We start from the raw sequence: 23,961 nt of genomic DNA on the forward strand, positions 1-23,961 counted from the left end.
TACCTAAGTGCGCCTACTTGACTTTGGCCAAAATGCCTAATATCCATCAGCATTGAGACAGATCTATGATAGGGGGTTATTTTGGTGGCAACTGTTGGCTTTTTTGTGACTAAACATTGGCTGTGGCTGCCTGCTAGGGAGTGTGTTGTATGTCAGCAAGAAGCGAGTACCTTCTTCTGAGTTACATCCCTGCTTATACCTTTTTTTCTTTTTTTTTTTTTTTGTCTTGAATTATCTTAAAGACCTGATGAAAGCCCTACAAATGGTGCATTAAAGCAAGGCCTGTTTGCCTGTTTGTTGGTAGTGGATACTCTGCATTGTAGTAAAATTTGTAGCAAAAGCATTTGGTACTTTTTTATCTCTTCCCTAGGGGTAAAGAGTCACTTTTTGACTACAGAGATGGCCATGCATAGGGCCAGTGTGGTGGGGTGCACAGAGTGAGGGCAGGGCTGGGCAATGAGGAGAGGTGGGATGAGGAGCTGCTGCTTGGCTAGGTATCAACCTAATACAGTTTCTTCTGACCCCTGCCAAAAACAGAATGTGTTTTGATTAATTTTATGACCTAGCATTTTTTAAAAAATGTAATGCTGGAATTTGGGCACACAGATTAAAACCTTAGGGGTCTTAACAATTACTACTGAGGTTCTCCAAGGCATCTGGCCCCAATTCTGTCTCTTCGTGACTTGAGTAAGGTTGTTGCTATCCATTTACTTCACGTTTGAAAGCTCCTTAAGATCTGAAGCAAGTTGTGCAGAAAGTGGAAATTGGCAGCACCTGCACCTCCACAAATGGCCATGAAGATTTTTATTTAAGTCCTGTACTGCAGATGTCTAGACAAATGCTGAACTGAGAAGTTGCCTTTTGTAATCTATAACCATTATTTACTAATACGTGTGGTGTGCAGCATGGGAACATGCAACATTTAACTCAGTGAAAAGCTGTGGTGTTAAAGTAATGTTTATAATAATATATATAAATATATCTTATTTATCATCACAGAAGAAAATTAACTAATGACAGTTTTCTTTTTGTCCTTTTGCTTTTGCGCCTTGTTTGCTGCTCTTTCTCTGTCACCAGCCACCTTTGCTTGGCGCTGACTCATGCCACTCCTCGCCATCCTCGCAGCCTGGCCCCCATGCATCTTCAGCAAAGCTTCGCAGGAGATGCAAGGAGAGCGCTCGAAAAAAGTCATTAGGTTGCGAGTCGCCTAAAGAGGGTGCTCCAAAGCACGGGGAGTCAGAGCCGGACTCCGACAGAAAAGGCAGAGTTTGCTCCGCTGAGCAAGACGTGGGTTTCGGCTATAAGCAAAAAGCCAGCAAAGGCGGGACTTTGTTTTCCTTCTCCTTGCAACTTCCCGAGTCATTCCCTTCTCTCCTGGATGACGATGGCTACCTGTCGCTCCCTAACCTCTCCGAAACCAACCTCCTGCCTGCCAGCGTGCAGCATTACCTTCCCATCCGCTCCCCCTCCCTCGTGCCTTGCTTCCTCTTCATTTTTTTCTTTCTGCTCTCTGCCTCTTTCTCAGTGCCATATGCCCTCACTCTCTCCTTTCCTCTGGCTATGTGCCTCTGCTACCTGGAGCCCAAGGCGGCCTCCTTGAGTGCCTCACTTGCCAATGACCTGAGTGACAGTTCAGAGGAAGAGGTGTGTACCTCGGCATCGAACACACTCTTTTTTGTGTTCAGTGCTTCAGTCCTAACCAGTGTTAGATTGCTGCAATAGTGGTCCTACTTTCAGAGCCTCATTTCTGTCTGTGCTGATATGTTAGAAGGGATGGGGTTTTTGGTTTGGGGTTGGTTTTGGTTGTTTTCTTTTTCTTTTTTTTTTTTTTTCCCCCTTATTTTTTTCTTATTTTTTTTTTTCCTTGTGTTGGGAGTGCAGCTTGGGGCCCAGGGTTAGGCACAACACTGTGTAAGTGGCTTGGTTCAAACTATGTCAGCTGATGCAAAGTGACTTGTGCTAAACAAATTGTCAACAATCAACTCTGAAGTATGGTATTTGACCCACCAAGATTTCTCCTTTTTACTATCAGTTCATCCTAGGCCACGGTAGAATAGTCATCTAAATTGTGGGAAAGGAGTACAATTTCATGCGTAATTACATATGCATGTAAATGTATATACACTATATAAATAGCTAGTCAATAATAATGAGCGCCCTCACCAACTTCAGGGTGTTCAAAATTCAGCCAGGCTTAGCTTTTTGTAAGAGGCCATAATCTGTATCACAAGTCCAGAAAAGGCTTTCTGGTCCAGCAGAACCTGAATCAGGATTTTAAACCTTAATCCCATCTCTGCTGATGATTAAATTGTTTTCCCACACTTAAATCCAATGTATCAGTGAGAGATCACACTGGGACAGCTGTTACGGGAGCATGCCACATGGGCCGTTTACCATTTGCAGTGTTAAATTAGCACTGCCAAGATCAATGCCTCAAGTTACGAGGGTTATCACAGGCAGATGATAAACCAACAGCAGGAGAAGAATCTATAGTGCTTCTGAGAGCTATGGACATAATAATATATCCAGAAGAAGAAAGGAATCTGCTTGATTAAGTAACAGAGTAAGTGGTCTCTGTTTTTGCTGGTACCTTGTTATTCTTGGTTGACAGAATAAAATAATGAGTTCATTTTTTCTGATTTTTTCCTTTTTTCCTTCATCCTCAAAATGCACAAATACATTTTGCTTTGTGTGTAAAAACACAAGATCAGATACTTGCAGACCAGCTGGCCATTTGTAAAAACTGTATGGGCCACTTGTCTATGCCATCGCACTATTGGTTTCAATAAATATCTTGTGCTTCTAAACATTTGTGAAATCTGCCGTTGCTGTTTTTGTAAGACTTGGTGCAGGATTTCATTTCCTTTTCATGGAAAGCCAAAAGTTGTATCAATTTATCTTGTAAAAACATTGCCTTTAAATGCTTTTGGCTCTGTAATGCCTAACAAATAAGTAATAATATGTAATTTCTGATAAAAAGCATCCAAAATTTTGCTGTCTCATTTCATGTCCTCGCTTTGAGATAGCATTTATGTCTCAATTTGCATTAGCTCTGCACTTGGATTAATCTAATAGCAATAGCAGCATTAATACAGTGCCAGCTCCAGAGGCAATAATGAGGCAGTGTTTATATAATGCATTTTTCTGCTCTTCTTTCAGAAATGAGCATTTCTTTTCGTAGTAAAATTAGGAAGTATTGAGCATAAAAATGTACAAAATAGGCTTTTTAGTGTAGCTTTTTTATGACGGTGATTACTCTGGCAGTGCTTTCTGGCAGACAACACAGACTTGTGCCTAATCCAGGGGGTATTTCTTGTTCAAAATATTGCATGAAAGTGAATATGTTTTAAACTTGGGCATGTCTGCATTACATTGGCAAAACAAATCACAGCAATTATGATTACAAGCTACAGGACATGCAGCCACAGCATCTCAGGAGGTAGCTGCTTTCTCTTCCCTTCCAGCCCCTCGCCTGCCCACGACCACAAGCAGCGGCTGCCTGCCATGCAGTGCGCTGCAGCCCCTCTCTGATTCAAGCTCAACCTTTCTTACTCCCTGCTGCTGAGGGCGCCTGCCTTGCTGAACCTCATAATTGGCCCTTCTGTGCTCTGCAACAGTCTTTATTTCAAGTAACCCAGTAATGCTGACTTCTGCTCCATGGCTCTTGATTGGCTTGTTAGCAGACATGTATGTTACAATGAACCAAGTTTTATGCCTTATTTAGGACTTCACTGCTGTTATGGGGAAAGAAATTTTTCCCCAAATGTGCTTCCAGCTCACCAAATATTGCACATAGTGATGCAGAAGGCACTTATAAGAGCTACAGGCCATATCTCATACTTTGTTGAGCTCCAACCTCCTTTGAACGGTGCATCTGGACAGAGTCTGTGCAGTCAGAGACAGGATCTGTCCCCTTCGATTTCACTAGTTTCTGCACTGGTACCTTGGTAGCTAGCATTGCTATTGACTTTTCACTAATATTACCAACTTCAAGTTCTCAACTGCACAGTATATGCCAGACTCACAATGCAGTGCCTTGACACAAATCTTTTAATTCTTTTTAAATGCCTAGGTTTATTAATTCCTTTTTCTTTTAATAGTAGTGACAATGCATAGGGTGTTTTTTTGTTTGGTTGTTGTTGTTTTTTTTTTCATGTTGCCATACAGTTATTTATGTTTTAAAGATGTGAGCTTCTATGCTAATAAAGAAACAATTTTCAGAGAAATGTTTTGTAATGTTTTAGTGAAAGCAGCCTGACCAGATAGGTAGCCTATTTTGGCAGTACAGATTTATTTAAAAGTAAACGTGGTCTGTCTAGTGAGTGGTTATTACTTGAAAAATTGCATCTGACTTGCATTCAAGCACTTACCCGATAGTTCAAAATATCTGCTTATTCTTCTGCCTGTCATACAAGTAATACAAATTATTTGAAGAAATGAATGATAAAGAATAAAGCAGTGAAAACATAAAAAAAATAATAAAAAAAAAAATGAATCATTGCAGTTGTCAGGAAATGACAGAAAATAGGAAATTCAAACTTAGACTGATCATCCGTGTCTTGCAGAAGGTTGCCTATTTGTCCTGTTTCATACTGATGTGATTTGAGGATGATATATATTGTCCTGGCCTTAACTTGCCTGCTGGTGTTACTTTAGATTATCTAAGGACCACAGAAAATCACTAATCAAAACAAAAGGTTTCACTGACGTTAAAACAACTTGTATGTGCCAATCTAGGGCATTAGGGAGCCCTTTCATTACTTAATAGTTTTCTGTAAGCTTGTATAACATCAAAAATCGTCATTTGATCTGTCTTCTCAGCCTGCAGTAACCTACACTTGACTCTCTATTTACGCCTCAACACTTGGGTTCTCCACTAAAATGTTATTCTTGGTGTCAATATTTTACCAGAGCAAAGCAGGGACAGATCAGTCTGTGCAATGCTGTGCTTTGTTTCCTTTTTATCACTTGTACCCAGTGAGTGTTGTGGGGGGGGAGGGAGTTAATTTTATTTTTCTCCTGCTTTTGTCCATATTCTTAAATGGAATGAGAAGTATTTCGATTTATTTTTTTTTTTTTAATAACAGTTTTATTTCTTTTTACTATTGGTGACAATGTCAGCTGCTCTTTATTGGAATGAAGTGGGATCTGAGCCCTACCTACTTTTACTTCATAGGCAGGCAGTAGGTGGGCTGAGGGTACAGTTATTTCTACTCCTTGGTAATGCAGACAGCCTCATAGTGTATAAATGTGGATATAAGACACCTTCTGTACAAATGAGGGGCTGAAAGTCAGGTGACTGTTAAAGTAGCCTTTTGTTTGTTTGTTTGTTTGTATTTAATTATCTTTTCCCCCTCCAGATAAAAAGTCAAGCAACCCATTAATCTATATTGGCTAAAAAAAAAAACCTTGATAAATAATATTCTTATAAAAAAAATATGGGAGGAAAAGTTTGTTTAGAAAATATCTTTTTTTTTTCCTTTTTTTTCAAGCCACCTGGCTTTCTTAAAAATAAAAATAAAATCTGCTACTCAAATAACACTTTTTCTGTAACATTTTGTTTGGCTTATAAATTTGTTACAGTAAAGCCGTATACTGTGTACAGTACGCCTTGAGTCTTCCTCTGAGTCTGTTCTGTTTACTAATATAGCATTTTTATTTTGCTTCTTTGACTTGTGCGTGATTTGAAAAGCAATGCTAATGCAGTTCACAGGGATGTTGAATTTAACAGTTCTCCATGTGGCCTGCGTGTATTGATGAGATGGGTTTATTCTTTATTCCTGCCTTCCTCTTGGAACGTGGTTACTTGTCTAACAAAATAGACTGACAGTGAGCAGACGGATACTGCAGCTGATGGTGAGACCACTGCCACTGAGGTTTGTACAGTCCCCAGCACCCAGTTAGCGAAGGGGAGAGCTTTCTGCTTCATCTCTCCCCGACCCCACTGGGCATGAGTGCTAAAATGCATGTCTCCTCCTACAGTGTAGGGTACTCCACACTGTGCATGTCTGCGCGCGAGCGCGAGTTTCCCTTGGCGAGTGGTGTTTTCAGGGCACCCTTCAGATTCATCTTATTTCAGTATTTTATGGGGAAGCTGCAAACCTCGTGCTTTCTTGCGTGGATAGCAGGATGGTAGCAGCATCACCCATGCAAGCGGTGACTACCTGGACGGTCAAGCCGACCAGGTCATGTTCTGCTTTTTTTCTGTTTGTTTCTTTGCACTTATAATCTGCAGTCTGTTTGAGAGAGGGAGGTTGGGGAACGAAGTAAAGCAGAGTTTTCAAGTTTTCTGAAAAAAAAAAAAAAAAACCAACAAAAAAAACAACCAGCTATTTTCAGATTATAAATATTTTCAATGCAATTAATTTCATGTATCATCTTCAAAGATGTGTGTACAGCCAACAATCGGGTGCGGGAGATTTAAAAAAAAAAAAAGAGTTTTTCTTGGTACTGATAAGCTTCATATCCAACAACATAGTATGTAGACTGTGCAGGCAAATTCAACTGTGTGTGACTCCAGTGAAGTGTATGTAATGCTTTCATAATTAATATGGTTGCAGCTGCAAACATGAGATGAATTTGGTCTGACATCTGGTAGAAGACAGAGCCTTACTGCAAACACTACTGTAGGTTTTCAGTAAGATCTCATTAATATTTCAGACTGTTAAAATTATCATCAAGGAAAAATTCTTTATATGACGTGTCAGGACAATTCAGCCTTGGCTGTAAATAGAATAGATTTGAACTGAGTTATGAAGTAGTCAACAGATAAAGATCTTTCAGTGGGTCATTTCACTAATTAGAACTGTATGAAAAATTAACATTAAAATAGTGGCACAAGCATTAGCAGAATCCACATGGAGTAACAACATAATGTCTGTAGAGGCTAGTCAGGAACACAAAAGGCTTTGAAGTACCTTTTGCACTCCATAGCTTCAGGCTGTGAGCCACACAGAAAGTAAAACATAATCCTAAAACCATGACACTTCAACTGTTCCATTTATTTAGCAAAAATGCATGATAATTTCCCTATACTCCACCTTTATTTTAGGAGATAAGATTTTGTGAACCATTTTTCTTATGGACACCTGATTTTCAGAAAGTGCAGTATACCTGCCATCTGAAAATTAAACCCTCAGAAAATGAGCTGTCTTGGTAGTCCATATTGCGTTGCTTTTGAAAATTTGAGCTGAAGTGAATGTGGTATGTGTCCAGTTCCAGAACCATGGCAGATGGATCCTGAAAGAATATATACAGATTGAATTTGAAATACATTTATATGGATATGAAGTGGGACTGAGGTTAGGGAAATAGCATTTTTAGCAAATAAAATATGGTTCATTCTGTAGAAAGTGTTGCACATTGTTTACCCATGATGAGTTTACACAAAACATTTCCTGTGGCTCGGGAGATGTCCTCGTATGTTTAAATTTGGGGATTATAGATTTCCAAAGAATTTGCTGTTGCCATTTGGTCCTAAACCAGCAGTGACCTCAGCAAGATGAGGTCACCAATGATAATGGAAAATTAAATAATGGAAGTTAAATAATGATAATGTAAAATTTTAAGGCAAATGTTGAATACTCCTTTGTTCGAAATTAACAAATTTGAAAAGATGAGGTCTGCTCTGGTTTAGGAAGCTGTGTAGTTAGCTACTGTGTCTACTCATTTGCCTTGAGCTTTTAAGGAAAGTGTGATCTGAATCTAGTCCACTAACCAACTTTTATAAAGCCTTCTGTTAATATGAATGGATAAGGTATTTTCTCAAATCTTTCTCATGCTGGCAGTCGGACCAAGAGGAAGACGGAGATCTAAAGGCGCAGGTAAAGAAACAAAAGGCCCAGATGTTACTGAAGTATTGATGTTGGAGGTGTTCATATCTCTCAGCATGCTATTGTCAGTTCTCTGTGAAGAAATGTGTAGAAACAGCATTTTGTATCCTTTCAATACTGTGTCCCTTACCTTTCCCTTTCTTTTTCACTTCTTTCAGAATAGTCTGATTAAGCGAATACAGGGTGAAAATGTGTATGTCAAACATAGTAATCTTATGTTAGAGGTTGGTATTGGTATATACCAGTGCATGTGCGTACATGTGTGTTAGTTTTAGTGGTAAACCGTGAATCTGCACTATGATGCATGACTTGTGTATTCCCACCTGCTAATAAATTAAGTAGATATTTTTTTCTCAGATTATGATGAATCCTCTAACTTGTACTATAAATATATATATGTGTGCGCGTATGTGTGTGTGCCTCCACGCGCATATGTATGTTTGTTTTAAGCCTCTTTACCAGGTATAAATTAAAGCGATACAGATAAACTCTTTAAGAGTATTTTTATACCCACTTGTACAAGATATGCTATGCTGTTACCTTTCAAAATGCCACATTTTCACAGAGTGTTGTGTTAGTGCTGTGCTCCCCAGCTCCCTGAGATGTTACTTTCCCATTTACTAACCGAGTTACATGTTTTGGCTCTGAAATTTGGCCAGCTTAGGATGTATTTCAAACTGCTCTATTCTTTTAAAACTATCTAGGACCTAGACAAAACCCAGGAAGATCTGATGAAACATCAGACCAATATAAGCGAGCTGAAACGAACCTTCTTGGAAACCTCCACAGAAACGGCTGTGTCTAATGAATGGGAGAAGAGGCTTTCCACATCTCCCGTTCGGCTTGCAGCAAGGCAGGAGGAGGCTCCTATGATTGAACCGCTAGTGCCTGAAGAGGTCAGCTCGATCTGAAAGGCTTCACAATGTATTTGTGTATTCACTTTTACTTACAGTAGCTCTCAGGAGATGTTAGAGGCCTCCCCATGTCTGCAGGTGCTCCCCTTTTTCAAGACACAGGCTCTAGCAGCAAAGGCACAAGGAAGAGCAGATAACTTTTATATATATATATATATATTTATATATAAGTACGTACAGGCAGAGTGCAAAATTCACTGCAAGCCACCTGGCAGAATTGGGTCTCTCTAAGGGTGCAAAACGGAGGCTTCCTTACAGGTTCGTTGAGCTTGAGGAAGTCCAGCCATGCATGAAGAAACCATGATGGTGATTGAAGGGAAATTTAAACAATGGTGACTGCTTGGGAGCAGTGGCGTAGCAGCACGGATGGGGCTACAGTACCAAATCTGACAGGAAAATACAGAGCAAAGGACAGAACTCTGTCAGTCTTTGAAGGTGAAGAAGAAATGATGATGATAATTGGGCCTGCTTGGCCACTTCCATAGGGGAGCTGATAGTTGCTGCCGTCTGCTGCATACCTATTGAAGACCCAGTGCAGATTGTTAAGTGTGCACATTTTCATGCAGTGTGTATGCAGGAAAAAATCTTACTGTGCAGCCTGAAATGCTCACAAGAAACTTGCCGATTAAAAAGCTGTGTTTTATTTAGGTTGTGGATAGATACTGCGATGTAGAGGTAATGATGTAACATTACTGTTCCCTTAAAACATATAGGAGTTCAAAACAAGCAGAGAGTGTCTTAAGTCTAGTAGAGCAAACAGAAGCCTGCTTCTGTCATATGCATGAGGATTAATTTTTATTCCATTGTGGTTATCTGGTTTCTGTTTCACAGGAATCATCTTTATATTTACCACTTGCTTTTTAGGATCAGTAACTGCTCCTAAAATTTGCTTCTGACACCGTTTCAATGATTTACGGTTGTAAGGAACTTAGCAAGATTGGACAGAAAGTATAATTCAAAAGAATCTTCTGGTTTCCTACCTTAGAGGTTGGCACTGCGGACCTGTAACTCTCTGGGGAGGCATGCAGATAACATGTCAACTTCTCCTTCTTCCTGGTAGGGTAAGGGATGTTGACAAGAAAAAGACCCCAGTTCCTCGTGTCCCACATTATATCCATCTATTCCAGTGTCTGTTAGAGGCATCTGACTTGCATTAGAGTGGCCATTAGGTTGTATTAAAATATCGAAAAAGCTGACTCAGTGCAGAGGGCTTACCTTTTGGAGAGAGCACTAGTGTGATTGGAATACTAATTTTACTCCTACTGTCTTGCTCAGGAATCATAATAGATCCTACAAACATATTAATAAGGTTGTAGTTGAAAATACAGGTTTTCTGTCTTAAAAGAAATAATGTAATTATAATAAACAGGATGCATCTAACACATTAATGATGTGAGGAACTGTTGAAAAGGGAGGGACTGGTTAGCTGGGCCTGAATCAGAGAAGTGTGGGTGAAGCAAATGTAACTCCCGAGTTTGTTTCAAGTCTTTATTATTATGCAAATTTAATAACAAAATGTTTATTAAAATGCACAGACATGGCAAAATGTTACAGTTACGTATGCTTTACCCTGAGGAAAGACATCTTAACCATTCATTTGGAAAGGAAAAGGGCAAGAGATATCCCCATCTGATAACTCTCTTACTGGATGAAAAGGACTTGCTCAAAAGCAATGTCCAGTTGCTGTCTTACATGCATCTAAGTAAACTACAGCTGTCCCTCAAAATCTCATCCAAATGAAGGTATTTCTGTGAAAAATGTGAGTGGATTTGAGCTATCAGAGCCTAACTCTGGGGTGACTTCTGGCACCACACTGTAGGTAACATCTGACTGTTCTTTTTGTCTGTGTTAAGTGGGATGGTTTCAGTTTGTATGTCCTGCTTTAAGCCATGCAAAGTCAAAATCAGCACCATGGCATCTACAAACAGATGCGTGGGCAGTCAGAATCCAGAGCATGTAGACCCACAGTAGCTCAACATAGTCAAGGAAGCTACATGTTTAAATCAGAGTAGCCATTTTAAAAGTGTATTCAAAGCTGTTACAACTAGTTCTTTAAAATTAGTATAATAAAACAAGAACATAGGGGAAAATACGCCTTTTCAAAATATATACTTTGAGTGTCTGGCATGGTTTGTGTTTGGTCAGACTGACTTTAAGCCTGCCTGGTCAACAATTCATTTCTCACAATAGTAGGAGAAATTCTTTGATTTTATTTAGTTATGAAAAATTGTTTTAAATGGTACTTTTTTATCATGCCATTGTGTTACTTGCATTTACACACCTAAAGCATACATCAGACTTTAAAGTGGATTGAAAAGGTTTGGCAAGAAACCTGCTTTGCTATGCGGGGGTTTATATGCTCCAGCCAAATGAAGAAGGTGGACAGCCTAGAAGCAGGAAGAATGTCCAAGAGTATCTTGCCCAATGAGAAATATGTATGCCCAGGCTCAAAAGGCTTAGGAAATTGGGCCTTCCCACCATTTTACAATTTCCGAGTTGGTCAAGTTGCAGAGAGATTTTCATTATTCTTACAGCATTGGGAAAGCACAGATGGGGTAAAGCTGAAGACGAAAATTCCTGTCATGCTGTATTGGGTAATACAGCAATGGTTGGCTTCCTGCATGTGGAAAACATTCTGAGACCTCTTATACCCATAAGGAGAAAGGGCAAGCCAAAATCTTTGCAGAGCACACATTCTGCCTGCTTCAACAGAGAAAGCTGCAAACTCAGGAAAGAGATAAAGCCAGCATGAGGCAGAGGGTCCTGCGTTTTGGCTGTTGTTGGAAGCCATGTAAGTTGGCACCAGACACATTTAAGTGAATAACATAGGATGACGTCAGGTGCATCCACACCTGAATATTACTCAGTTTGCTGTTTTTCCTGCTATACAAACTGTATGCTCATGTCCACTTTGCATTCATCTGAATGTCCTTAACAGCGCAACTGTTTCAAAACCTCTTTGGTGTAAAATTATTCAGTGTAATTCTGTTTCCTAACTTACCATGCAATTAATAATTCGTAAAGAAATTTGATAAGCTATTGTATAGTATAGTGGACTATCTGCCCTCCATTTACTAAAACCATTTATTCCCCTGACATTAGACCAAAGAAGAAAGAGAAAAATCAGAAAAACTCATATTTTTGCAGAAGGGAGGTACTACATTCCTTGAAATGCAGGTAAAAACAAATCATACTTTTCTGAAATATGGTCAGATAGGCTGGCAATGATTTATTATTGTATTATCTTTTTTGCTTTCCAAGCCACTTTTTTTTTATTTATTATTAATTTCATAAATTCCAGAGCCAGATGTAATCTGGGCCTAAATTCTGAAGAATGAGTCCCCTCCAGAGCTTATGACTGCCTAATAGAGATTGATTTCTCCTCTAGTTACAAATCGACCTGTGCGGTGCTGTTTGTGGATATTGTTTGCAGTTGTGCATGCATTTCCAGCATAAGTCGCAATGAGAACGTTATGATTAATGGGGCACTTGTGTCATTAGAATGAATTTCCTATATACTGTCAAGTGAATTCAGATTATGCTGAGTGATGGTGAACTTTGTGTTCTTATTGGTTTTTCTATTAGCCAAGTGTGATAGAGAAGAAGCTGCAGGAAGGAGAATCTGCTGGCACTTTGGTTACTTCTCATCAAATCATTATCCAGAAAAGTATCCCATCATCCCTAGAGGTTATTTTTAATTCATTCAATTTTAAACAACCACATTTGCTTAAATACAGAAGTTATGGTGTTGTGGTGAAATAAGTGGATGCTGACTGCACAATCTAAGCAAATCACGTAGAATATTTGCATAAGGAGAAAAAAAGACATTGCCTTCAGTTCAGTGTCTTCAGTAGTAGGAAGTTTTCTGTGTTGTGCTATTAAATTTAAATTTAAATAATGCTGAAGGGGGTTGATGCTTTCTAACAAAAGTAAGGAAATTCAGTGCAGACTGCAGCTACATACAAATGCATATTATTCTAAAACCTCATAAAAAGTCTGTTCGTGACAACTGGGGAACAGCTGAATGGGCTTATTTGCCCTATTTTTGTAACATGTTTTCAACTGTAGCATTACGAACCATTGTGATATATGGTTTTTAACCTCAGGATGGTTCCAAACACCATTTTACTTTGCTTTAAGTTACTGCAGACATAGTGTGACAAAAGTAATTTTTTTGTGTCTGCATTGTATGGGCCTCTAAGGGGAGGAAGCCTACAAAGGAAATCATACTTTGCCTAAGGTGATATTGTTTATCAGTTTGATAACTGCTCTAAGAAGTTCAGTGGTAAAAGTTATTATATGCTTTCAGAAGAGGCAGCATTGATTGCTTAAAAGACTTCACACTTTAGTGCTTCTGAAGCACAGATAAACCTTCAGATATTCTAATTTAGCTTTTGTATCTCAAATATAGGGCACTGAGGATTGGGTTATTATAGACAAAATACCCTCTGAGGTAGTTGATGGTGAATCGAAAAAAAATGTGACGTACAAAGTAGTGACTGTGAGCAGTAAAGCTGGCATTCCACCTGAGCTATTAAAATCCAGTACCATTCTGATGCAGAGCTTTGAGGACTTGGAAAGTGAAATACAATCCAAAGAGGAGAATAAGCAGAAAATGTTCACCCTAGGAAAGTCCTATGATACCATGTCCGGGAAAATTGTAACCATGACAAGTAAAGCTAAAGAGGGAGAGAAAACAGTACAGCCTTCTGTAGAAGTTTTGCAAAAAATGGAAAGGGAAGTGCAAGAATCTGTGAAAATCGTTCCAGCAGTGGCTGAGTATGGGATTGTAGAACATGCCACTGATGAGAAAGCCAGGAGGGGATCCGACGTGCAGAGCACAAAAAGAAAGCTGTCCGACTCCCTGACACCTATAAAGGAAGCAGAATCTCAGTTGCAGAGTCCGGAAGAGGAGAGTTGGAAAAAGACACCAAAGATGGATCAGGATTTGCAGTTACATGGTACACTGGGAAGCTTGCAGCTTGGCAAAGCAGAAAAACACCTTGACAGTGAAGCTGTAAAAGCAGGGGCATTTGCCCGGAAAGAGTGGAGATATTCCAGAGAACAACCATTTACCATTGCTACTGCTCACTATGTTACTGAGTCGTCTGCATCAAAAGTAGTGGTAACGAGTGGCTTTGACTTCACGCCACGGGTTTAAAGATTAAAGCATGACTTCTTTTAGGCAATACCCTCACACTGCCCTACCTTTCAGTTCTGCTGCCTGGCTTTATGTTGACAGCAGCCAACCCAGCTTATTTTTTTTCTCATAATTTGAATCTTTACCACGGTCTAAAGCAGGCATTATATAAGGCTCTCAACTTTTCCAGTTTATTTAAAGATCCATGTTACTGAAATGTGGTATTGCTGCTGTTGCTTGTTAACCAAAGGATAAAAAGGTTTGCTTGAACCAGCGAAATGCCAGTGCTAACAACTATGCTTTGTAACTATTGCTTACTACAGCCATTATGAATTTGCTCTAATTTATTTTCCCATTCTTATCCTGTTTCCAAACTCTGTGTGCCCCTGCAACCTTCTTTTCCTTTCCTCTATCTCTGGCTCCAGTTTTGTCAATTAATATGTCTGTGCATATGGGTCTTCCTTTCTCCTGTGTATGACTCTCCATTTCTTTGTCTGTTTAGACTAAACAGTCCACTGGTGAAAAAACCTTGGATGGCTCAGATATCTTCAGTTTAATAGAGTCCGCCAGAAAACCGACAGAGTTCATAGGAGGGGTTACTTCTACTTCACATAGCTGGGCTCAGGTGGCCATTTGATTCCATCTGTCAGTGTTATAAATGCGCACTGATGACTTTGGTTTTTCTTTTGTTTCCTGTTTTTATGCATAACTCAGAGCCTGTATAACTAACACATGGACTTGCTGTGCTTTTTCCGTTGTTACAATAGACCACAACAGAAACTTCACCAAAAGGAAAAAAAAAAAAAAAAAAAAGATTTTTTTTTTCTTAATCTCATTTCACTTTATTTTGGTCATTTTACAGGGTGCTGTATTTTGCCTTTATAAACCTCGCACAAAACTACCAAGAAGAAAAACACATTTCTTTTCACCTTTAAAAATTGTAATTCTTGCTTTATTTTTCATTTCTACTATGCTAATTAGGTCCTCAGAGTGAAAATCCATCAATGCGAGAGAAATAAATTGGCAAAATGTAATACCCCATTTTTATTTATGTTCACAGTACATTAAGCTGAGGAGCTGTTCTAAGTACTGTTGTCTGCTTCTGACATTGAGGTGTTTTTTTTCCTCTTTCTCTACAGAGAATAGACACAACGACATCTCAGGAGACAGCTTCCAGTGAAATGAAGCAAGCAGCTCAGCCACACCAGGATGCAGTGACGAAGGTTGTACAGGAGACTGTGGTTATCGAGGAGAGACGTGGGATGAATGTGCATGCAAGTGGGGATCCTGCTAAAGTGGCTGGACTTGTGCTGGATGCCCAGGCTCAGGCAGCATCTGCGGCAGCTGCTAGCGTGAAAGGGAAGGAGGGCTCTGCTGTGACTGAGGGGGCTAAAGAGGAAAAAAGGGAGGAGGCTGATAAAGCTGTAACCAAACAGGAAGGCGTTGCTGCTGCTGCTACTTCTCATGAGCAAGCGGAGGAGCACAGTACAACAGTTCAAGTTTCAGATTCTTTGGAAAGAAAACCTCATTTTGAGGTAACTCATTATTAAATCAGTTATTGCGCTGAGTTGTAAATGTATGCAGTAGTGGACTAAATCAATTCCTCTCATGGAAAGTAAAGAGTACAAGGCTTGTATGATTGCATCTTTACAGCAGGCAGTTTGTTTCTCCTCTTATTTCCTCCTTGCATGGCACCTGCAAGGCTTGTTGCTGGTTTCCATCCTTGGCAAAATGCCATGCATATTTTACCTAAAAGCGCTTTTCATGCTGCAAGGAAATACCTAATTTGGTGGCTCTTTATGCAATGGATAACTAGAATTCAGCTGGCATTTTCTTTGGGAAAGTCCATCAAGATTGGCAATGTTCACATGTCCTCAAAGACAGAAAATGTTTTTTTTCTGTGTTTGGTACAATTGTTATATTATTGTACTATGTCTCAAGCAATCCAGGCTTCTTATATTAATCCTATTTATAGAATTTCAAGAATTATTTTGCAGAAGGGAAAAAAAAAGCTTGTTTTTCTCTCTTTTTCTTTTTTTTTTTTCTTTTTTTTTTTTTCTCTCTGAGACCTGAATGGAAAAGTAGGCCTGAATAAGATTTGTTCTCTTGTCACTCTGAGAAAATGTGTAATGTTTATATCTTTCCTGAAGTTTGTTTTCCTGAAATCCAGGATAGTGTTAAATATTGCCAGAATAATATACATGTATGTACCATTATAATTAAGAGATTTTCTCTCTTTTATTTTCCTAAAAAGCACTTATTATTCATCCCCCCTTCTTTTCCCATGCAAGAATATATTCAGAGTAATCCCAAAGCTTTAGTAAATGTTCCAATTCCTTTTTTTTTTTTTTTTTTTTTTTTTTTTTTCTGTTTACACAGTCACCAGTTGTGAAGACTGAGACTATCAGTTTCAGTAGCGTTTCTGCTGGGGGGGAAAATCTTGAAATTTCAACAAAGGAAGTGCCGGTAGTCCATACAGAAACAAAAACCATTACATACGAGTCTTCACAGGTAAGAAATTCTGCACAAGCCAAGGTCTAATTTAACATGACCTTAAGGAACCCATGTTTCTTCATTCATGTTTAAGTGTATACCTTAGTGTGAACTGTTGTAAGTCGTTCAAGTATTAAATATTAGCACAAGGAGGATGTATGTAGTTATAGCATATCTGAAGGTCACTGTCATGTCCTGATGTAGGACTTTTTGAGAATGGTGATGAAACTGCAGGTGTCAAAACCACTCTATCTCATCAGTCTTTCCAGAAGCAGTGTCGTTATGCAGAGAGAAATACTGACACATGATCACCCTAACAGCAATTATTTCCCTTTTATTAAATATTATTTTTATGAAGAACAATAAAAATAGGGAAGTTCAGTTTTATCTCTGCTCAAGAGCATGTTTCTGATGATTGTGTTTTGGTTCTCTAGGTGGATTGTGGTGCTGACTCAGAACCAGGTGTGCTGATGAGTGCACAAACCATCACGTCTGAAACCACCAGCACTACAACCACTACACATATCACCAAAGTGAGTCCTCTGAAATCAGGGAGCTTTTTTTTTTTTTTTTTTTTTTTCTCAGAAGGATAAGTTTTCTTAGCTATTGCTCTATATATTTTAAAACATGGACACATGTTTATAATCTCTGGACAATATCCTGTCTATTTTGTGTACCTGTCTTCATTCACTTGTCTTTGGGTGTACTAGCTTGATTAACCTGTCATCCGAGGACTTGACAGCAGTCCCAAAAAACATAAACCCTTAGGGCATGTCTACATAAGCACAAAACGTTGCTGTGCAGAAACACTTGAGTTAGCTGCAAATACTCTCTGAAACTGGGAGCAATGTAGCCACATTGGTATCAAGTGATTGCAATGAAGGAATAATTTTCCTGAGTGTGAGGGTGCATTGACAGGACTATACTGCTTTTGAGTATTGAGTTATTACCTCTGCATGGTGTTGAAATGATAAAACAAATCTGTATTGTGTATTCATAATGGGAAATTCAGTCAGCTCAGACACTGCGGTTGATTTGTGTTGTCCCTTAAGGTGCTTGCCCACAGCCAGACAGAAAGCTTAAGGCCAAATAGACAAATGATGTTGGGTCTTTCAAGTTTCAAGGTAGCATCTTAGTAACAGGTCGCCCCTAAGCAGAAACATTATTTTTACAGTGACAGCTCTCCTACCAACGTTCACTGAGGACAGAATGTCATCTTTCTGTAGTCCAGTTCAGTAGATGAACTATACAAAGGCCGTACAGCCTCTCTGTTCTTCTGAAGCCTGCAGTAGGACTTAACTAGGTCTTAACATGAGCTGTCTGTATGTCCATTCTTCTCTTAATGGGACGAATTTACCAATAATACCTTCCATTTTTGACCCAACACATACAAGTATCTCTCCTGACATATACAATTTGGTTAAAATAACAAAATTCTCAGTGTTGGAAGGACTCCTGGTGAGCTCCAATCCCCATTCAGAGCAGGCCAACTCCAGAGCTGCTCCAATTGCAGTTCAGGGTTGTCCATGTGCTCTGTTTGAGACTGTTCAGTCTGGTCACATCTAGATTCCCAACCATTCTGCAAATGGGTCACAGCGCTCTTTAAAGCAAGTTACTGACATGCATTTGTATCTCCCATTTAGACTGTGAAAGGAGGCATCTCAGAGACAAGAATTGAAAAACGAATAGTCATCACAGGAGATGCAGATATCGATCATGATCAGGTAAAATCTCTAAGCTGTTTGAGGCTACCCTGAAGACTGCCAAACAGAATATTTTTTAACATGGTTCTAAAAGATGCTATTCAAACTGGCATGCCTTAAATTAAAGTGGATTAGTAGTTTAATCAGTGATGGTATATTTCATATTTTAATCATTTTCCTCATTTGTAAATTGTGTAATATCTCATGAATCTCTCCACCTTGCTACTGATCATGCATGTTCCACCTCCTTTTTGTTTTTGCCCTTCTGTGGTTTCCTTGGGATAGGCGCTGGCTCAGGCAATTAAAGAAGCCAAAGAGCAGCACCCTGACATGTCAGTGACCAAAGTAGTGGTACATAAAGAGACAGAAATCACACCAGAAGATGGGGAGGATTGACCACAGGTAAGAGGACTAGATGATTTTACTAGGCATTTACTGGGCTGGCATGTTGCAAAGGTTGTTTTCCTACCATAATTCACCTCTAACTCTTTTCTTTCTCTCACTGGCATTTGCAAGTTGCATTTGTGCAAGTTATCAGTTCTGGTATTTGAATGCAAAGCCCATTCTATTCTAAATGTCTTCATTTAATGGTGCCAGCTGGAGAAAGAGAAACTACTCATTTGCTTTTGTTGGCTTTCTGAAAATTCCTCATTGTCCATGCTTTGATATAGTCTAATTTCTAATCCTGAAGTCAAAAAAAATCCGTTGTCTGCTTTTATGTCATTTAAGAACAAATTGCTTTTGTTCTTAAAGTTTATGCATTTTGTTTAAAAAATGCCAAAGGAAAAACCTATAGCTGCTTTTTAAACTTTCTGTGCAGATAAGTTACAAGTTAAACTTTATTCAAAACTTGCAAAGATACAGTCTAACTTGCTTTTGAGTTTTGTTTTGAACCCAGTGAAGCAGTGTGTCAGTATTTGTATGTCTTGGCTTTCTTAGGTAAAGGACATTTTACATTTTAAAGCGGCATTGTTTATCAAGATGAGATGATAATGCAGCTTTCTTGTGTCAAGCTTTTTTTTTTTTTTTTTTAAAGGCATGCTCTCCAATTGTGGTTGGCTAAACAGATATCTTAATATTACTATATTTATTCTGTGTGCAGAAACATGTCATGCATACTAACCTGCTCTGCAAAAGCTGTTAATGCCAGCACCATTGCACAAATTGCTTTGAATGCTGTATGCAGAAGAAAAGAAAAAAAAAAAAAAAAAAAAAAAAGAGCTGCTTGTCTAATTTGTTTAAACCTATAGCAGCATTTTATTCTTAAAATATATATTCCTTAGCATTTGGTGTAAGTAACAGAGTATGATGCACAGCACCTTTTGAAGCTGTTTTGCTCTCCTGCTTTCGGATATAGAGACCTAAAGAAAACTGAATTTCAGTATCTGTAATTTATTTTGGAAGATGGAACCAATCACTGAGGAGTGAGTAGCCATGATTCTTGTGGTATTCTGCTGAATGTTTCAGAGACAACATAATGTGGCTCAGTTAAAAGTCTATTGATGTCACTAAATTTTTCTATTGGCATCAATAGTCTTTAGAATGACTTTGGGCCAAGTTGCTTATACTGGAATGACGCTGTTTTTAAATAATTTTTGTTATGCCAATGATTTGACAAAATCTCTCTCTGCAGGAGAATAGTTGTTTCAAATAATTAACTCAGGTCTCTTTCCTGCAGGAATAATCTAGGTTGCATATGAATCCAGACATGCACACCCGTAGGAATACGAGAGCCTATATGGAGTCTCAGTTCCAACCTGACTGACTTGTATCTGTCTATGGAAAATTTCAGTACAGAAGAATTGATCATGACCGTTAATAAAGAAACTGGCAGAGATATCTTCCCATAGAAAGCAATCTGAATCAGCAGCAGTTAAACAATATTGCATGAAGCAACGATTAAATTACAGAAAAGCAGCATTTTTAATTTTCTTAAAAAGTCTAAGTTTTCAGCTATACCTGCACGTTCATAAACAGTATAAACAGTGATCTCATGTAACACATAAACAGTTCATGCCTTTCACAGTTTATGAAAGTCTAAACAGATTAAAATTTGTTAGGTGGCAAGCCTTTTGTTTACAGATATTGTAAATGAAGATTACCCCCAAAATGCTAGAAGCTGTATAGGTACTGTGTATAATGTTTTACCACACATTAGATGTGCCAATAACACAGTTTATTCAGTAAACAACTTGAATCTTACATTTGTTTCATCTGGTTTTATTACTGCCCGATAAACAATGATGAATCTTTACTCTTATCAAAATATTTAAATGCTTACAAAGTGTGCTTTGTATACCTGACTGAATACCTTATGAGGTAGTAATGATTTTAGCATATTAACTTTAACAATTTTTGTCAGCATTGTTCAAAGTCAGCTTCTGGTCACCCTTCACAGATCCTAACCTTGTAAATTATATGTAGTTATTTTGGAGAAAATCTGTATTTTACTTAGTTTGCAGCTTTAGAAAATTATTAATTTGAAATAACCGTGATGGTTTTCTATTGATTTCCCTTATGTTCTCAGAGGAAAAAAAAAAATCTGTTTGAGAATCTGGTCAGCATTTACTATCTAGTTCAGAGTCAAGCCTTAACCTGTACAGAACGTCCACTGAAAACTCGTTAGTGTTCAGCTATAATACCCACTGAAGGGATAGAGTCCATTACACTGTCAGCTGCATCACAACACATGGTGAATGTATGTTTCTGCATAGTGAAATAAAAGTGGTAAATGCATCCAAAATTGTATTGTTCTGTGTCTAAAAGAACCTAGTGTTTCTTATATTCAAAACGTTGTGTTACATTTGCAAGGCACCACAGGTTTTACACATCTGCACAGTAGGCACATTTTGTCTTCAGTGGTTGACACTGCACTGTGCAGACTGTTGGAGTTAGCAGGGGGTCTGAAGATGTTCACCTTTGTGTAAGTTGTGTTTGCAAATGAAAAGAAGTATTTGGTTTCTTCTGTTTTCTGTAGTTGTGTACTGTTTTCACTGAGGCTAAATGAAGGATTTTGTGGTTGCTTAGAAAGTAAAGGCCAGTAGCCTTTCTCTTTTTGCGTTTTTGCTCTGAAACATGGATAAAATTATCTCTTTAAAGGAATACTTCATTTTCTGTTCCTTTTTCTTGCTCTTTTGCCATATCTCATTGATGCTCCCCTGGTAATTAAAAAGAAATTCATAACAAGTAATTCACCCTTCAATCTGTATCTCCTTGCAGGATTGAAAGAAATGGATACAAGCAGACTTTTCAGGACTTAAAGGGCCAAATTTGCCCTTCATTGTTTACACAGGGCTCTCTCTCATTGAAGTCAATGGGTTGGCTTCAGCAGAGAGCAAGACTTGACCCAGTGACTTGTTAATAAATGTTTATTTTCTTAATTTAGAACGAAAAATAGAATATATAGAGAGAATAACCTGTAGATAATAGTTTAAAGTAATATCCCAAGCTTCAAAAGCTTTGCCCTAAGTCTCTAAAATGTCTTCCTTCCACCAGCCATTCTTCATGCCTTTAATCCAGAGTGCTAACTATGTAACTTCCCATACTGCAGTCATTGCTTACCTCTTGCCTGATGAATAATGCAAAAGTTACGGTCTGTTGTGGTCTTTGTCTGACCTCTCTCCCTACTAGCCCTTCAGATTTAGAGAAGAACGTCTATGTTCTTGCCCTCTTGGTGAAGGTAGGATCAGATTTCTGGTGCTGCCAGTGCCCTGCGGCAGCCATAGGTGGAAGAGGTGCTCACACAGTGTCTCAGCAGATTTCGTTCCTGGTTCTCGCTACTGCAACAGGAGTTTAAAAATAGACTCTGAAGCCATATTGATCTTCCCTCAGGTGCCCCTTATGTTGTCAGCTAAGAAACAGCATTGTATTACCTCAGAGAGACATGAGGCGGTTGCACAGCCTTCTCTCCAGAGTTAGCGTTATATTTTAGCATGGCTTGAGGAGATTGTACTTTGGTGATACTGCACAGTATGTATGCTGTCTACAGATACTGTATCTTAAGAAGTTAGTCTCCTTGGAAAGGATGCTCACAGCTAAGATACAGCCTAAGCATGTGCAAAATATGAGGAGATTAGAGTGGACAGGCGAGGACATCTCAGTGCCACTGTTGGCATAGACCCTTGTTTGGGGGATGGTTCCTGGGAGCAATAGTTTTGGTTTTTGTTAGAAACTGTTTCTTGGGTTGTCTGCCTAATGCTGTGCCACATGAAATAAAAAACACCTGCCTGTTTCTACCAACCAGCTTTTGTCTCTGACTCTTCTCATTTATTGTTGGTCTTTGTCTGGTGTCTTGATGTAAAACAGTTTATAAAATAAGCCTTCAAATGATATATTACTTGAAAACACCATTACTAACACAGACATCAGTACAGGAGACAACCTCACTTGTTACAAATGGAGCCACATCAGAACTGGCTGATCTGCATCACTGAGGTAAGGGATCATGATGGCTCTGCAAAGCAAGTATAAACATAACAGTCACCACAGTTGTAACCATTATAGATACAGAAAAAAATAAATCACTACCTCAGCCTTTTTAAGGCCATTTGGAATGACATTATATTTCTCCCTCTGAAGTTTTTTTAAGGTATTCCTCTCCCAAATTGCAAATAAAGATTTGTGTACAAGCATCTCAAAAAACGTTAATGGGCCTCTAAATCCAGATACTAGATCAAAGCATTAGATTAGATTTAGCTGTTAGATTTAGCAGCTCAGTCCTATTTAACAGCTTAGTCCCAAAGCAGATTTAAGGAGCTGGTGTGATGGTGAAGCTCACCTGTACAATTAGTATCTGCAGAAATAACAGTTCTCCATAAATAGTTTCTCAAGGCAAACTGAGTCCAGGCTTCAGTCTGGAAAATACTATGTCATCTGGAAAATTTTGCATGCAGATTTCTTACCTCAATCCAAAATAGTTAAGAGTGCAAGGCCCTGTTTACAGGCTTCACCTTATCTTATCACAATATCTTACCTTATCACAATATCTTCTCTGCAACCTACCTTCATTACATAGTGTAGTGAAGTAAGGAAATGAGTTTCCTCTCTTTATAAAGGAATAGTAATGGTTCGTGTTCTGCAGAGCTAGGAATAAAACATTAATTTTTAATTTTTCTTCATCTTACATTCTACTGTAGTCTATGAAAAGTTTTCAGTGTGCCTGTGGCAATGCTAAGATAGATTGTATGGCCTTTTTAATGTTTGTTGAATACACCAGCAGCTCATACTGCGTACTCTTAATTGTATTGCCCAAACAAAATGCTGTTCAGTCACCCATACGTTCTGTCAAATAATCTGGTATTATTTTTACATTGTTAGTTACTATACAAGCAGCCAGAAACCCTACACTAAAAGTATCTCCAATCAACAAACTAAAGCCAAAAGAAGCCACATTTTCATTTGACTTTAGCCATTGCAAAGCATTAAGAACAGGGATATTTTCCAAGGTACACAAGTCCCAAACTACAGTTCAATGCTTTGAGAATATGATCTCTGTTCTTCTACATTTCTAACTCTAGGGAAAATTCTTAATTGGACTTTTTCCCATTCCCAACTCTTAGATCCACTTTCTCTTGAAGTGCATAAAAGAGTAATGTTTGGCAAAGTAGAGATGTTTTTAATCAAAAACAAACATTAGATTCTCTTCTTTCCCTTACTCTCAATTATGTAAAGAAGCAGGAACTTGTTTTCAAGTATCTTCTGTTAGTACTGAAGCTCCTTAAGTTGGCTCTGCTGATCTAATCTTTCGAATGCCCTTGCAATTTCTTTTCCTCCTGAAAAAGATAAAGCTATCTGTAGTTACACGCTTCCAGTGCTGATGTTTTCTACAACTACATGGTAATGAAATGACACCAAACCAACTCCCACTCAAGTGGAGTAAG

At 38.6% G+C, this 23,961-nt stretch overlaps 1 protein-coding gene across 11 annotated transcripts in view; it reads left to right on the top strand.

Moving 5' to 3' along the window:
- The window catches only part of EPB41L3 (erythrocyte membrane protein band 4.1 like 3), a 134,736-nt gene extending 112,425 nt beyond the window's left edge, over positions 1-22,311 (top strand). For 5 of the 11 annotated variants that reach the window (XM_082752953.1, XM_082752949.1, XM_082752955.1 and 2 more), the window contains exons 13-24: positions 7,991-8,056; positions 8,537-8,728; positions 11,849-11,923; positions 12,332-12,433; positions 13,158-13,871; positions 14,389-14,511; positions 15,026-15,421; positions 16,266-16,397; positions 16,814-16,912; positions 18,023-18,103; positions 18,368-18,484; positions 19,761-22,311. In XM_082752953.1, the coding sequence (XP_082609079.1) occupies positions 7,991-8,056; positions 8,537-8,728; positions 11,849-11,923; positions 12,332-12,433; positions 13,158-13,871; positions 14,389-14,511; positions 15,026-15,421; positions 16,266-16,397; positions 16,814-16,912; positions 18,023-18,103; positions 18,368-18,478 (2,091 nt within the window). In that variant the 3' untranslated portion in view covers positions 18,479-18,484; positions 19,761-22,311. Of the gene's footprint in view, positions 1-1,077; positions 1,645-5,822; positions 5,877-7,787; positions 7,824-7,990; positions 8,057-8,536; positions 8,729-11,848; positions 11,924-12,331; positions 12,434-13,157; positions 13,872-14,388; positions 14,512-15,025; positions 15,422-16,265; positions 16,398-16,813; positions 16,913-18,022; positions 18,104-18,367; positions 18,485-19,760 lie in introns of all 11 variants that reach the window. The other 6 variants (XM_082752951.1, XM_082752959.1, XM_082752950.1 and 3 more) reach the window with 6 other exon arrangements.
- The last annotated feature ends 1,650 nt before the right edge of the window (positions 22,312-23,961 follow it).

This window comes from Aythya marila (genome assembly GCF_965140915.1).
Source record: "Aythya marila genome assembly, chromosome: 2".
NCBI lineage: Eukaryota > Metazoa > Chordata > Aves > Anseriformes > Anatidae > Aythya > Aythya marila.